The following is a 14,252-nucleotide window of genomic DNA, read 5'->3' on the forward strand; positions in this document are numbered from 1 at the left end:
GCCGCCCCGGACCTCGCCTGGGGCGTGACACTACCCACGGCGTGCGCACGCCATCATCACCGCCGGGCACTCTGAAGGGTCCCGACTCCCAAGGGCCCCCAGATTCAGGCACGAGATGCTGGGCCTCCGCTGAGGACACCTGCCAGCACGCAGCCGGGACCGCCCGAGGCCCTGTGGCAGCCGGGGCGCGGTGGGGGCGGTGGGGGCGGCGGGGGCCCAGAACTGGGCCTCCACTCACCGGAACGAGCCGTCCAGGTTGGCGCGGTGGATGAAGCTCAGCTTGGCGTCGGCCCAGTAGAGCTTCTGCTCCTCCAGGTCTATGGTCAGCCCGTTGGGCCAGTAAATGTCCGAGTCCACGATGACCTTCCGGGCGCTGCCGTCCATCCCCGCCCGCTCGATCCGGGGTGTCTCACCCCAGTCCGTCCAGTACATGTACCTGACGAGGGGAGCGGGGGAGACAGGGTGAGCAGATCAGCTACGCCTTGGTTTCACTTGGCCTCCGAGGACGCAAACAGGAAGCACAGGGGATTTGTCTTAAAATCACAGCCGTCAAAGATGACCAGTGTTCGGGGCCTGGGGTGCTGTCGGTTCTGACAGGTTTTCTAAGCGGTGAGTCATGTACTAATTTTTAACAAAGGTGAGTAATCAAAATACACTGTTTCTTTTTTTTTTAAAGATTTTATTTATTTTTTTAGAGAGGGAAGGGAGGGGGAGAGAGAAAGAGAGAGAAACATCAATGTGCGGTTGCTGGGGGTCATGGCCTGCAACCCAGGCATGTACCCTGACTGGGAATCGAACCTGCGACACTTTGGTTCGCAGCCTGCGCTCAATCCACTGAGCTATGCCAGCCAGGGCAAAATACACTCTTTCTAACTGCTCTCAGTTAGCGATCTGTTCCAGGCACCCTATCTTTTTCCTTACAGAAACCCTCCTTATTCTTTTAACAGTGATTGCTACTATGAATTATTTAAGTAACTGCACGTGGGCATTTGAACAGTATCTGATTTTTTATAACTACGAAGGTGCCGTAAACGAACCTATTCCAGACAATTAGAGACACGTGGGATGGGACAGGATTCAGCCCTAAAAAGAAATGAGCTATTGAGCTAAGAAAAGCCACGGAAGAGCCCTAAAAGCACATTAAGTGAAAGGAGCCAGCCTCAAATGGCTACATACTGTGTGATTCCAACCATATGACATTCCTGGAAGGCGCAGAACCATGGAGACAGTACAAAGCTCAGGGGCTCCGGGGGCTCTGAGGGCTCCAGGGGTGGGGGCGGGGTGGGCGGAGCCCAGAGGATGTTCAGGGCAGTGAAACTACTCTGTCTGATACCACAGTGGTGGACACATGCCATCATACCTGTGTCAAATCCCACAGAATCTGCATGGGTACACAGGCACTCTCCACTTCCCCTCTGTCTTTTATTTAAAATATTTTATTTATTTTTAGAGAGAAGGGAAGGGAGGGAGAACAAGAGGGACTGAACCCACAACCCAGGCATGTACCCTAACTGGGGATCGAACCGGAGACCTTCCGCTTTGCAGGACGCCACCCAACCCGCTGAGCACACCACGCAGGGTTATCTTCCCCTCAATTTTGCTGCGAACCTAAAACCGCCTTGAAAAATGAAGTCTTGCCCTGGCTGGTGTGGCGCGGTGGACGGAGTGCCAGCCTGTGAACCAAAGGGTTGCCAGTTCGATTCCTAGTCAGGGCACATGCCTGGGTTGCAGGCCAGGTGCTCAGTGGGGGAGTGGGGGGGAGTGGGGGGAGTGGGGGGAGTGGGGGGGAGTGGGGGGGGTGGGGCCACATGGGAGGGAACCACACATTGATGTTTCTCTCCCTCTCTTTCCCTCTCTAAAAATAATTCTTTTTAAAAAGTGAAGTCTATTTTTTAAAAAACCAGCACCACGGGAGGTGGGCAGTGAAACATCCCAGCAGGGGCTCCTGGGTGGGCTTGTGGAGGTCTTGGCTCCGGTCACCCACCTTTCAAGCTTCCAGCGAGGGGCGCCCACCCGCATGAAACCACGCCTCCTTCAAGACTCCCCCCCCCCAACAGGCTTCCTCATTTCACGTCCCACCAAGTGACAATATGCGGTGACCCCAGGCATCCCGAGTGACAAGTTCAAATGCCACCAGTGCCCAGAGACCATCCTCCTTTCCGGGCAGGACGTCCACCCAGAGTTTCCCTCCAGAGAAAAGGGGGACAGTGCCGGGTCCAAGGAGCCCCTCTCTCACTGGTGGTCCACGGAACTCCCCGGCCCCCTCCTCCGGGGGTGGGCACGGGTCCCTGCCATCAGGAAGCCCCGTCACCCTTGGCCTGAGTGGCGGCTTCTGCACAGAGCCCCGGCCGGGAAGGCAGGCACACCCAGGAGCCGGCTGTGCCGTCCCTGGCGAGGGCCTCCCGTCCGGGGGGGGGGGGGCACAGACTAGTGGGGTCCGCAGGGACACGGGAGAGTGAGCCCAGCCTTGCCCTTCGGGGTCTCTGTCCAGCGGGAGAGGGACAATGTGACGCATACAGCTGCCCCCTGCCCCCACAGGAGCTCTGTGACGGCGGGAGCTGCGGGCACCCCAGGGGCCACCCCGCCCGTGGAGTCACGCCAGCTGCCCAGAGGGTGTCCTTTCGGAGCCGACCCCATCACCGGCGTCCTGTGACGAGCTTGAAAATGAGAAGGGACTTTGTACAAAGTGTCCCCTCCTCCCTGCACGGTGGCCAACCGCGTCCAGCTGTTGTTACCCAGCTCCCCAGGCCCTGTGGGGACAGAGAAGAAAGCACCTCTCCAGAGAGCCTCTGTCACGGTCACCGTCGGGTCTGGCGAGAACGCAACGCCCGCCAGCCAGACGAGAGGACCGGGGAGGACCGGGGCTCGGCGAGGCTGACCTGCCCGGGGCCACGGGCCCGCGGCCGCACTGGGAGCACAGGCCAGTCCTCTGGCACAGGCCCGATCCCGGCCACCCCATGACTCAGCCCTCTGCCAGCGGGCCCGGGGTGGGTGCGCTTTTCCTGGCAGCCCTAGGCGTGCGGGTGCTGCCCGCCAGCCAGCGAGGCAGAGGCTCCCGCCGCCTGGCACAGAGGGCCCCCCCAGCCCACCCCCGCCGCACTCTCCCCGCAGCCTGGACAGTGGACAGGGCCCTGCCGCCCGCCCGGCGGCAGAGAAGGCATCCCGAGCAGAAATCTCAGAGCGACCCCCTCGCGGCCTCCCCGTCCGCTATGCTGCGGCCGACCAGCCAGCGGGACAGGCCAGCAAACGTGAAGGCTCGGGACCTCCACGAGGAGCATAATTCAAATTCCTTCCCCGGAGTCTCAGAGCCGAGGCAGCTGGTTTCCTTAAATGGGGAATCGGCGCCCTGCCCGGTCGGTCGGTCGGTCGGTCGGTCGCCAGAGCCAGAGCTGGGCTGGGGTGGATGCGCCCCTGCAGTGCCCTGCGCTCGGCCGCAGGCCGGGCCCCGCTCCACGGAGGAAAATCCACTTCCGAAGGGGAGCGGCGCGGCCTGGGCTGCGCACGGAGGCTGCGGTTGTGGCCGTGTTATTTTAGGGAAGGGCCGTCCTGCATTTTAAGGAGGGGGTTGGGTTTCAGCCCCGCTGTAACTGGAGGCCTGCGCAGGCCAGGCCTCCCTCGGCCTCGGCCTCCCTGAAACTGTGCCGAGTCCCGTCTCTGTGGTCCGTGAGGCCCCTTGGCAGTGGCAGGCTCTTGGTCACGTGCACCCTGAGGTGGACGTGTGAACTGGGAACCTTCCCACCCGATGACAGTCTGGGCATGTACCCCCCTTATCTCAGGAAGGAGTCCAGGGGGGCCGGTGTCACAGGAGGAGGGCACGAGGGGATGGCAGGGGCTCCAACAGGACCGGGAGGAGGCAAAGCCACTCCGTGCAATCTCGCGCTTGAGGCCAGGACAGAGGACAGAACCCGCTGTCCCCACTCTCAGACCACGGTCCTGCCCCCCGGACTCAGGGACACCCTGCCAGGTCAGTATTGGGCGAGGGCAGAGGGGCTGCCCATGGCTTCCGTGGACTGGCCGGGAGTTGGCCCTCCTGGGCACCGTGGTGCCCATGGGGACAGAGCAGGCAGCCCAGCCCGCCCCACCCACCGCAGAGGAACCTGTGTGGGGTGGGGAGGGTGGGGGCAGCTCTTTTCACCCCTCACTCCTCAGACGTGTTACTGGGGCAGAGGTGTGATCTTGGGGGGCCTGGGGGAGAGTGCAGAGGAAGACCAGAAAGGGTTTCAAACGTTTAGTGAGAAAAGCCGGAGACGGACCGGCTCCCAGAGAGGGCGCAGGCACAGCCGGCCGGACAGCGGCATGACGACGGTGCCCCGCCAGCACCAGGCCCCGCCCACGCGGCTGCCCAGCGCTCCCAGCCACCACGGCAAAAGGCCACGGGGAGGAAAAAGAGAAATCTGCTCGTGGCCATGGAGACTGTACTTCAGGGGGTTGGGGGGGCACGTTGAGTGCAGCACAAACCGACGTTTATTGAAACCACTGACTTCTCGGTGTCTTCTGCATGACATGTGACACGGTCACCCCCCCGGACAGGTGGGGACACTGAGGCACGGAGCAGTGCCCCATCATCCTCGCTTCCTGCCTTTGTCTCCAACCTACATGCAAAGTGCCAGCCGACCCAGCCGGTTCTGCCTCCAGAACAGAACCCAGACTGGCCACTTCCCGCCTCCCTGGTCCCGGCTGCTGTCCTCTGCTGCCGCTAGCGGGGCACCTGCTCCCACCCTGAAGGCTGCTCTCACCCCGGCGGCCAGGGGGATCCCTGTAAGCATGAGTCAGACCAGGGGACTCCTCCGAGGACGGCCTGGCCTGGCCTGGCCTGGCCTGCCCTCCCCCGACTCTGTGTCTGTAACCCACTTCCTCTCCCCTCCCCCACTCCCCCACAGCCCCTCCACGAGGCCCAGCCCCATCTGCCCCAGGGCCTTTGCACTGGCTGCTCCCTCCACCTAGAATACTCTCCCCACCATTGCCACACGGCTCTCGCCCCCTTCGGGTCTCTGCCCAAAAGTCACAAGAGATCTTCCCGGGCTCCTGACCTCCCCGTCCTGGAGCCCCGCTTCCCTCTCCTCTGGGCACATGTGCCCCTCAGACACACGGTCCGTGTACCCTTCTGCTCCCAGTGCATCATGGGGCCCCCAGGCTGCTGCCCTCAGCCTCCCCCGCCCCTGACAGGTGTCCCCTCCTAGCCAGAGAGATTCGGCCACACCGGACACCACCACCTGGAAGGGGGTAGGTGACAGGCCCAGCGTCACACCAGGGTGTGAGCGAGGTCCGAGGCGGAGCCCGTTCCCAGCAGCACGGAGCCCATCGGGAAGGTCAGCCCGTTTGAAAGGGGGCCGGGGGGCCAGAGGGGCCTGCCGAGGGAGGGCACTGCCCAGGATGGACCTCAGCCCAGCACGCAAAGGCTGGGGCACCCCTCTGGTGGAGGGACACCGGTTTTCTGGCCTGACCTCAGCGAGTCAGACACTGGGGCCGTAAACGCCATCTCCAACCCGTGCACACACCCGCTCTCGTGCACACACATATAGGTGAAGACACACTCGAACATGCACACCTACACTCGTGTGCACACACACACAAGCCAGGCAGCTCCCCTCAGACCGCAGAAGCGGCCCAGTGCACTTGCTAAGTCAGCGCACTGATGTCAAGAGGCCGGCTGGGCCACACGGCGCCCCTCACGCAGCCTGTTCCTGAGCTTCCACCCCCACCCCCACTGCCACCCCCCCAACCAGCCTGGCCCACGGGCAGCAGAGACGGGCATAAGCACGGGCCCCCAGGCGAGACAGGCCTGGGCGCAGTCCCGGCTCTGGGGCTCCGCTAACTTAGGAGACAAACTAACAAAGTGTTCCTACAGGGCCAGAGGCCAAAGAAACAGCTCCCGTGTTTCTGTTCGACACCCCAGAGCCGTCTCTGACAGCTGGACCGGCAGGGACCTGGACAGGTGGCCGGCGATCACTGGGCCTGGCACAGCCCAGGTCAGAGTGTGTGTCATCCCTGGGCTTCGGGAGGAAGGGACGGAGGGCTGAGCAAGCAGCGCCCACCTGGAAAAATCTGGAATGAGCCTGGCCAGCGAAGCTCACCCAAGCCCCCACAATCCCTCCACCCCAGCCTTCAACTCCGCCCATGTTTCTGTCCTTCCCGCCGTTCACAAGCCCCTTCGGGACCCCCTGGGCCTCGGCAGGCTCAGACAGAGAGGCAGAGGGGAGCAGAGGGCTTCTTCTGGGACGGACCAGAGGAATGGGCCCCCGGCAAGCTCTGCTCTGGGCAAGGAGGCCCGCATCCTCCGCCCGTCGCAGTGGAGGCGGCTATACAAGGGGCGTGAGGTACAGAGTCCCGCCCGGGAGGGAGCCCGAGCTCCTTGGGGCCATCACACGTGCATCCAGTGTTTGAGGAACCAAACCCACAGCCAGGCACTTCTGCTGCCTCAGACGTGGTCCGTTTCAAAGAGAAACAGGACTACGGGACGCCAACAGGGAACGGTGCTCAACCCCGAATCCTGGAAGGTGGACACATCTCAGAGTGCCAGGGTTTCTCTGAAAACGCAACTTGGGCTCAAATAAATTCAAGAGGGAAACCAGACCCCCACCCCTGACCCCTGACTCGTGACCCCCTGACCCCTCCCCGGGGAGGGGGGAGAGGCAGCCGGGTTTACCCGTGAGCAGGGTCCAAGGCGATGGCCCGAGGCTGGTCGAGGTCCTGCCAGAAAAGGACCTTCCGGGACGTGCCGTTGAGGTTGGCCACCTCGATGCGGTTGGTCTCCGAGTCCGTCCAGTACAGCTTCTTGCCCACCCAGTCGCAGGCCAGGCCGTCGGGCGACACCAGGCCGGAGACGACCACGCTCTGCACGGCGGCCCCCGACCGGTTCAGGTAGGTCTGCTTGATGGCCTCCTCGCTCACGTCCGTCCAGTACACGGCTCCCCGGGAGAACTGGAAGTCCACCGCGGCCGCGTCCTCCAGGCCGCTGGCCACCACGGTGGACTCCAGCTTGACTCCCCCGGCGTCCACCAGCCGCACATCCCGGCGGTTGGCAAACAGCAGCAGCGGCGAGGCTGTGGGAACAGAAGCAGTCCGTGAGGGCCGCCCGGCCCGTGGCACCCGCCCGGTCCGGCGCACCCGCCCGAGGCCCTCCGCTCCTTCCTGCCGCCCCCTAAGGCGCTGCCCGGAAGGCGCCAGGGCAGCCCGGAGCCTCGCCATTCAGAGGCCCTGTCCACGCAGCAAACGGTGTCCTTGTGGCTGAAATCGCCGCTGAAGGCCACCGCTCATCCACCCAGGCCCAGGCGACTGGCCCGTCCTGCCAGGCCCACCGCCTCCCGCCAGGACGCCACCACCAGGCCTCGCTACTCTTCCAGGAGCTGCACAGACGTCATGGCCCCTTCGTCAGCCCGAGGCAAGAGAGGGGGACCCAAAGGCGTAGCCCTGGCTAAGGTGCCCAGGCCACACAGAGCCTTGGGACTCCCTCCCGGCCCCCCGGACCTCTGCCCACACTTGGACACCTTCCCGGGACGGTGGCCTCCATTTCCCGCTCTGGAAGGCCACCCTCTGCTCAAACCCAGTCCACAGCTGCCGGTGCCCTTGGGAGGGAGGTCAGGCTGCCAGGGCGTGCTCCCGGCCCAAACCCTGGCCTCTCCCCTGCAGGAAGAGGGGACACGTGAGGATTCGTGGGCAGGACCCTCTGTGGGGCTGCGCCACTTGCACTGTCACCGCCACATCGGCTCTGAGATGCTTTGGGGCAGGAAGGGGCGCTGTAAAAACCAGACAGTGGGCTGCTCCACTGCACCCCAGCCCGGCATCCTGACCTCCCTCCCACGAGGGGTAGGGGGCCACCAAAGCACATCTGTCCCGAACCCCACCCCTCCTGCCCCGAGCAGGTGCACAGATAACAAAGAACACTCCCAGTACCTGGCGGCAGGGCCCCCGGCTCACGCCAGGGAGCCGAGGTGCGCCCAGGGTGCCGAGCCGAAACCCCACACTATGGTTCTGAAGTCGCAAAGCCCTCTGGGAAGCCGATCCACTCCCCAGAACAGACACACGCAGGCGTGAACACAGGGTGCTGTCATGAGGCCCAGCCCTGTGACATCTGCCTACCAGGGGGACCCGGCTCCCCCACAGCCCCTTGCGAAAGCAGGCAGGGAGAGGGGCGCCTACTCCTCTTTCTACCCAAACCAGCATCTCCCGGCATCTCAGGGTGGGGAGCAGGTGGTGCCACAGCTGTCCCAGGTGGGAGTCTCAACAGGTGAATGGCCCACAGACAAGGGGCTGCCAGCTGCCTTCCAGACGGGAGGGGAAGGGACCAGAGCAGCGCCCCAGGGGGCGCACCACCAGCCCCAGCTGCAGGCCAGAAGCCCAGTCACCCTCTCCAGAGGAGAGTCCCAGGAGCGACAGGGGCCGTCCAGGGCAGGGAGAGGTGCAGGCAGCTCGTGGAAGGTGCCCCAGGCACAAAAAAGTCCTCCCTCCGCCCAGGTTCTTTCTCCCAGAACTGGAAAGACCGCATTTCCCCGCCTCTCCCCGCCCCACAGCCGCCCCCCGCAGTTCACACTGTGGGCAGTTCAGGTGCGCCCTTCAAAGGCGCAGCGGGGGTGGTGTTCAACTTCCTGTGCCCTCCCAGGCTGAGACGGAGGGCGGCCAGGTAGGCACGGGCCTTGGCAGGCAGGCTTTCTCCCGGAGGAGCCGGCCCTGCTTCGAAGCCGGTGAGAAACCCCCGTCCTAAGTCTTCAGAGGCTCCCCTTCGCCCTCCCGTCCCCAGGGGAGCTCCCCGCGGGGGGCCTCCGCGTGGGTGGCTGCCTGCCTTCCCCAGCGGGCACCCGCGGCACCTTCTCTCCCAGGCCCCTCCTCCGGGCCTGGGCCACCCTGGCTAAGGTGGCTGCGTGCCAAGGAGGAGCCCCAGCCCTTCCGGGAGACGGGGCCCCGCCCCCCCCACAGGTGGAGAGGGGCTGGGGGCCGGAAGGACGGAGTGGTGCCGAGGCAACCCGGTGGGGGCGGAGCCAAGTGGGAGGGGGCGGAGCCAAGTGGGAGGAGGCGGAGAGCAGGGCAGGACAGAGAGATGGGGAGACAGGACGGGAAAGGCCGTGGGCCGGCCAGGACCGGGACGGGGTGGCACGTCTCCACGCAGACTCCGTGTGGGCACGCACGGCCGCGCCAAGAACCCACCCGCACGTCCTGTACTCCAGTGGGGGAAACGGACAAGCAGTGAGTGTGGCAGGCCAGGCAAGGCTGAGACCTGGGACACAAACCACAGCAGGACAGAGGGTTCGGGAGTTCACGTCATGGAAGACGGTCGTGGTGATCGCACGGTGAGAGTGACAACCCGACAAAGACTCGAAGGGGGCGAGGGAGGTGTCCCCGGCAGAGGGAACAGCCAGGGTGACTGTCCCCAGGTGAAGCACAGGGGCGGGCAGGCGGGCGGGCAGGCAGCCGCTGGCGGTAGGCGCTCCTCCCCCAGGGACGAGCCCAGGGGCCCGAGACCCTCTCCTCTCACAGACCGCCCCCACAGGTCGGAGGTCACAGCTGCATGCCCCCCAGGGAAGCGGGCTGTGGCCCTTGGAAAGGTGCCTTCCCCTGCCCAAGGTCACTCCACCCAGGGAGGTTGGCTCGGCTAGTGGCCTGAACGTGGGCAGTGAGCAGGACCAAAGCCACGTGAGAAGGGAGTGGAGGGGACAGCGCACGGGAGGCTGAGAGCTCACGCCACTGGCCCGGCCACCACCGAGCTCCGGGACCCACGGTGGGGTCCTCCTGAAAATCAGACCCCCAGCAGCTGCAGATGCCAGGACAACCCTTTCCCCAAACCCCGGGCAACGGGAACTAGGGACCGGAGAAACATGTAGACCCTCTCCCGGGGGCCAGCCCCACAGGACATCACCCCCGGGAGCACCCAAGGGAAGGAAGAGGTCCTGGTCACCGCGTTTACTGCGACCTAATTTGCAACAAGAAAAAACCAGCCGAGTGTCCCCCGCAGCAGGGTGACTGGACCGTTCTCCGGGGGAGGCTGTGCCCATCAAGGGGTGGGAACATCTTGCAGTAACACCAGAAGGTGTTAAGTCGAAACACACACCCCCAGCGTGACCGTGAACCCAGACGCACACTGGGACGGCGGGGAGGCGGCAGTGCCGGACGGGGACACAGTCTGCCCAGGAGGCCGGAGTGGGGACCGGTGACCTTGTTGGGGAGTCGCTGGGCACAGATGTGTTTCACGGCAAACCTTCAGACCGCCGTGAGGTCATCCATACCAGGGCCACCTATCACAAGGGCAGGCTGACCCCACCGGCTCTCCGCATGTGAGCCCCAGGGCCCACTCGGGGTGACGGCGCACAGCAGGACGGGCTCCGACCCTGGCCTCAAGGACCATCTGTGAAATGGGGTCATCACGGCCCCTCCACACCCGAGACCAAGAGGCTGACGCAGGACAGCTCACACCACGGCTCCATCCAGTCACGGCACATTGTAAGCATCCAGTGAATCCCAGCCAGGGGGCGGCCGGGGCAGCTGTCACTCATCAGATGTTTCATTCATGCAGTCCTGGGCCAGCTCTGCTACAAAGCACATCGACTCAGACTCAGGTGCCAGGGTTCAAATCCCAGCCCAGCCGCCAGCTGCGAGATTTGGAACAACTCTTCCTCTGCACTCTGAGCCTCAGTTTCCTCACTTGCAGGAAGTCGTAGCTCCTCTTAAAAGGCAGTGCTGGCGGCTGCAGAAGCGGCCCCACGCTCCTCCTCCGAGGTACCCCCGGAGCTGCCCTGTGACCCGGCAGGTCCACTCCTCAGTCTATCCCCCCGACAGAGCTGAAAACAGGGACTCAGAAATTAACAGTTAGACACACGTGTCCACGGCAGCATTGTTCACAACTGCCAGGAGGGGGGAACAGCCCAAAATGCCTGTCCGGATGAATGGGTACACAAGGTGCGCTTTGTGGAATATTACTCAGCCATAAAAAGGAAGGAGGCAGTGACACGCCACGACACGGATGAACCCTGAAAACATGATGCTCTGTGAGGACATCAGGCACGTGTTATACTGATCCCATGCACGTGAAATGTCCCCAACAGGCCAATCCAGAAAGACGGATGGTAGATGTGTGTTTGCCAGGGGCTGGGGGAGGGGCAATGAGGAATGATGAGTTTTCTTTTGGGGTGATGGAAACATTCTGGAATTAGATAGAGGTGTGTGTACTAAATGCCACTGAATTGTTCACTTTAAAATGCTGATTTTAGCCCTGGCTGGTGTGGCTCAGTGGATTGAGTACCAGCCCGTGAACCGAAGGGTCGCCAGTTCGATTCCCAGGCAGGGCACATTCCTGGGTTGAGGGGCAGGTCCCCAGTAGGGGGCACACGAGTCAACTGATTGCTGTATCTTCTTGCACATCAATGTTCCCCTCTCCCTTTCTCCTTCCCTTTCCCTCTCTAAAAAAATTAATTAAATTAAATAAAAATTTTTAAGCTGCTGATTTATGTTACACGAATTTCACCTCAATAATTTTTTAAAATGAGAACTTTTTAAAAAGGTTTTTAAATTTATTTTTAGAGAGGGAATGGAGGGAGAGAGAGAGAAAGAGAGAGAGAAATATCAATGTGCGGTTGCTGGGGGCCATGGCCTGCAACCCAGGCATGTACCCTGACTGGGAATTGAACCTGCAACACTTTGGTTCGAAGCCCGGGCTCAATCCACTGAGTTACGCCAGCCAGGCCAATAATTTCTTTAAAAGCACTGCTGGCCCTGGTCAGTGTGGCTCAGTTGGCTGGAGCATCATCCCGTCAACAGCCAGGTCGCAGGTTCGATTCCCAGTCAGAGCGCATATCTAGGTTGCGGGTTCGTTCCCTGGTCAGAGTGTGTATGAGAGGCAACCAAATGATGTTTCTCTCCCTGTCTCTCTCCCTTCCCCTCTCTCTAAAAATCAGTAAGCACACCCTCAGGTGAGGATAAGGAAAAGAAAATAAACAAATAAACAAATAAACAATAGCGCCGCTGTGCCCTGAGCCCACGGAATCCCCATGACACTCTCCCTCTGTCCTGGCTTCCCGGTCCGTTTTACCAGATGAGTGTCCGCGACCCTGGATGTACACACCCCTGCTCAGCACAACCCCTCAGGACACCTCACAAAGCCCTGCGGGTTCTCTGCACCTCCCTGTCGGGGTGGGGGGCAGGAGTAGATCTGGGGTGGGGGCAAACCTCGCCGAGACCCTTGGCTAATGGGTGTCGGCGAAAGGCCACGTCCCCCCTCCTGCCCCGGGTGCCCACCCCGTGATCGACTTCCAGTCCCCGACACAGTGGAATCAGGAGTCTGAAAGCCCCAGCGCCGACAATCCCACTTTAATCCATGTAAGTATATCCAGTTTTTAAATATAGAAGTCATACCAGATGCCAGGGCTCCACTCCGGCAGCCTGTATTTCCCAGTGCTCACATGGTTACCCCAAACACAGCCTGGCTCCAGGTAACCCAACCCTCGGCCGCTGCACCCGGACCAGCCGCACGGCAAGTACACGCCTTATTGACATGCACCAGGCGTTACGCCGCTCGCTGGAGCGGGCCTCGGCCTGGACGCACACTGTGGTTTCATCCGTCAGGAACAGTCCTTTGTGCCGTGCCAGCCCTGTGGGGAGGGCCAAGGAATGGCAGACAGCGTGGGGCCATGTTCAAGGAGCCTGGGGTTTCGTGGGCCAGGACACACGTGGCGCACAGACACACACATGTGCGCACACGTAGTTCACCGCTTAAGCAGGAAAAGGTGGGTGAGTGGCGTGGACAGGCGGTGCCTGGAGCCTGGAGGCGAGTGAGCAGCAGGTGGCCCTGGCAGGCTTCTGGGAGGAAGAAGCAGGCGCTGGCTATGGGTGGCCCTGGCAGGCTTCCTGGAAGAGGGGAGATGGGAGACCTGAACGATGAGCAAGACTCAGCAAGTGCTGGGCATGCCCTGGCCCCACACCAGGACGCAGCTATGCATTCGGTTAATTAGTTCCACTCGCAGCGCTCACAAACAGCTTCCCCGACACCCGACAGCCTGCGTGCCTTCTGGCTGGGGTCTCTCAGACTGGCTACTCCCCTACCCACCCCACGCACTGCCTCGCACCCCCACGCCCAGGGGCAGGAGTTCCCTGGGCCGTCCGCCTGGGGCCACTCCTCCAGGCACGCCTGGGGCCGCTCGCTCCCGTGGGCTACCTGTCCAGCCCTGCGCCAGCAGCACCTCGGCCCGGGTGCCAGGGCTTTGTAAGCCACCTGCCGCCGGCCCAGCTGGCCGCCTCCTGATCACTCCTTCAGGCCGACGTAGGCTCGCCACACCCTCTCACACATGTTCTACACCCAGCAACCCAAATTCTGCAAAATCACTGTTGCCATTTTTAGGACATGTAACATTTTTACAATGTAGAAAAGCAACCATGTCAAAGCTTAGCAGGAGGTGAGGGGGGGAGGGCCCCAAGAGATATATACAATGATGCTTCATGGTGTGAGAGCGCCGGGAATGGTATGGAATCTATAGGTCGATCTGGAGGACAGTGACCCTCGGGGACACTGTCTTCCTACCCATGGACGTTGACTTACATCTTCTTCAGTGTCTCTGTAAAACTTTATAATTTTTTGCATCCACTCTTGCACATTATTACTTGCATACCATTCTGGGTACTTTATAAATAAAGTTCGAATCATCGTTTCTTAAAAATGAGCATGACTATCAAGGAGAGAGACTGAAACATTCCCATGAGTCTCATGATAAAACGTGAAACCTGAAAAGATACGTAGGCTGGCGTGGGGACATGCTTCAGGTGACTTGGAAGTGGCCCCTCCCCCCCGTCACTGTCCCCGGGTAGGGAAGTCCTATTTCCCCTCCGAGAGGAAGCGCGTGGAAAAGCATTGATCTGGCTAAAAGGGAAGGGACCACGGGGAAATCCGGGCGGCCCCCCAAGTGTGCATGAGGTGGACCCCCGGCTCACCAAGAGGCCCAGTCCCCCCCCCCATCGAGTGCAATACAACAGCCGTGCACTGGACTGCCCGGAGCAAAGCCCCGAGATCTTAAAAGGGCCGGAGACGTCATCACGACATCCTCAGAAAACCCCGCCTGGGCCCCTCCTCCTGGAACCTGCTCAGTGAAGGTGGGAGAAGGATCGCAGGCCTACACTCGCTCCTGTGTGAGCGGGCAGCTCCTTGGAGCCGGGGACCCCACGTTCCCGTCACGCGGCTCTCAGAGGCCCCTGGGCTGCTCTCTCCGGGGACAGCCCCCTGAGCCCTCCTGCCACCAGGACAACCACAGGATTCCAGCCACAGAACGCCCCGCGGG

At 62.1% G+C, this 14,252-nt stretch overlaps 1 protein-coding gene across 1 annotated transcript in view; it reads right to left on the minus strand.

Annotated features, from left to right (window-relative positions):
• Positions 1-14,252, minus strand: part of LRP5 (LDL receptor related protein 5) — a 91,724-nt gene that overhangs the window by 57,279 nt on the left and 20,193 nt on the right. The window contains exons 2-3 of the mRNA XM_045854856.1: positions 6,647-7,043; positions 239-436 (exon numbers count right to left, since the gene is read on the minus strand). Of these exons, the coding sequence (XP_045710812.1) occupies positions 239-436; positions 6,647-7,043 (595 nt within the window). The remainder of the gene's footprint in view (positions 1-238; positions 437-6,646; positions 7,044-14,252) is intronic.

The sequence above is a fragment of the Phyllostomus hastatus genome, unplaced genomic scaffold (genome assembly GCF_019186645.2).
Source record: "Phyllostomus hastatus isolate PE091 unplaced genomic scaffold, TTU_PhHast_1.1 phas_scaffold_11, whole genome shotgun sequence".
NCBI classification, from domain to species: Eukaryota; Metazoa; Chordata; class Mammalia; order Chiroptera; family Phyllostomidae; genus Phyllostomus; species Phyllostomus hastatus.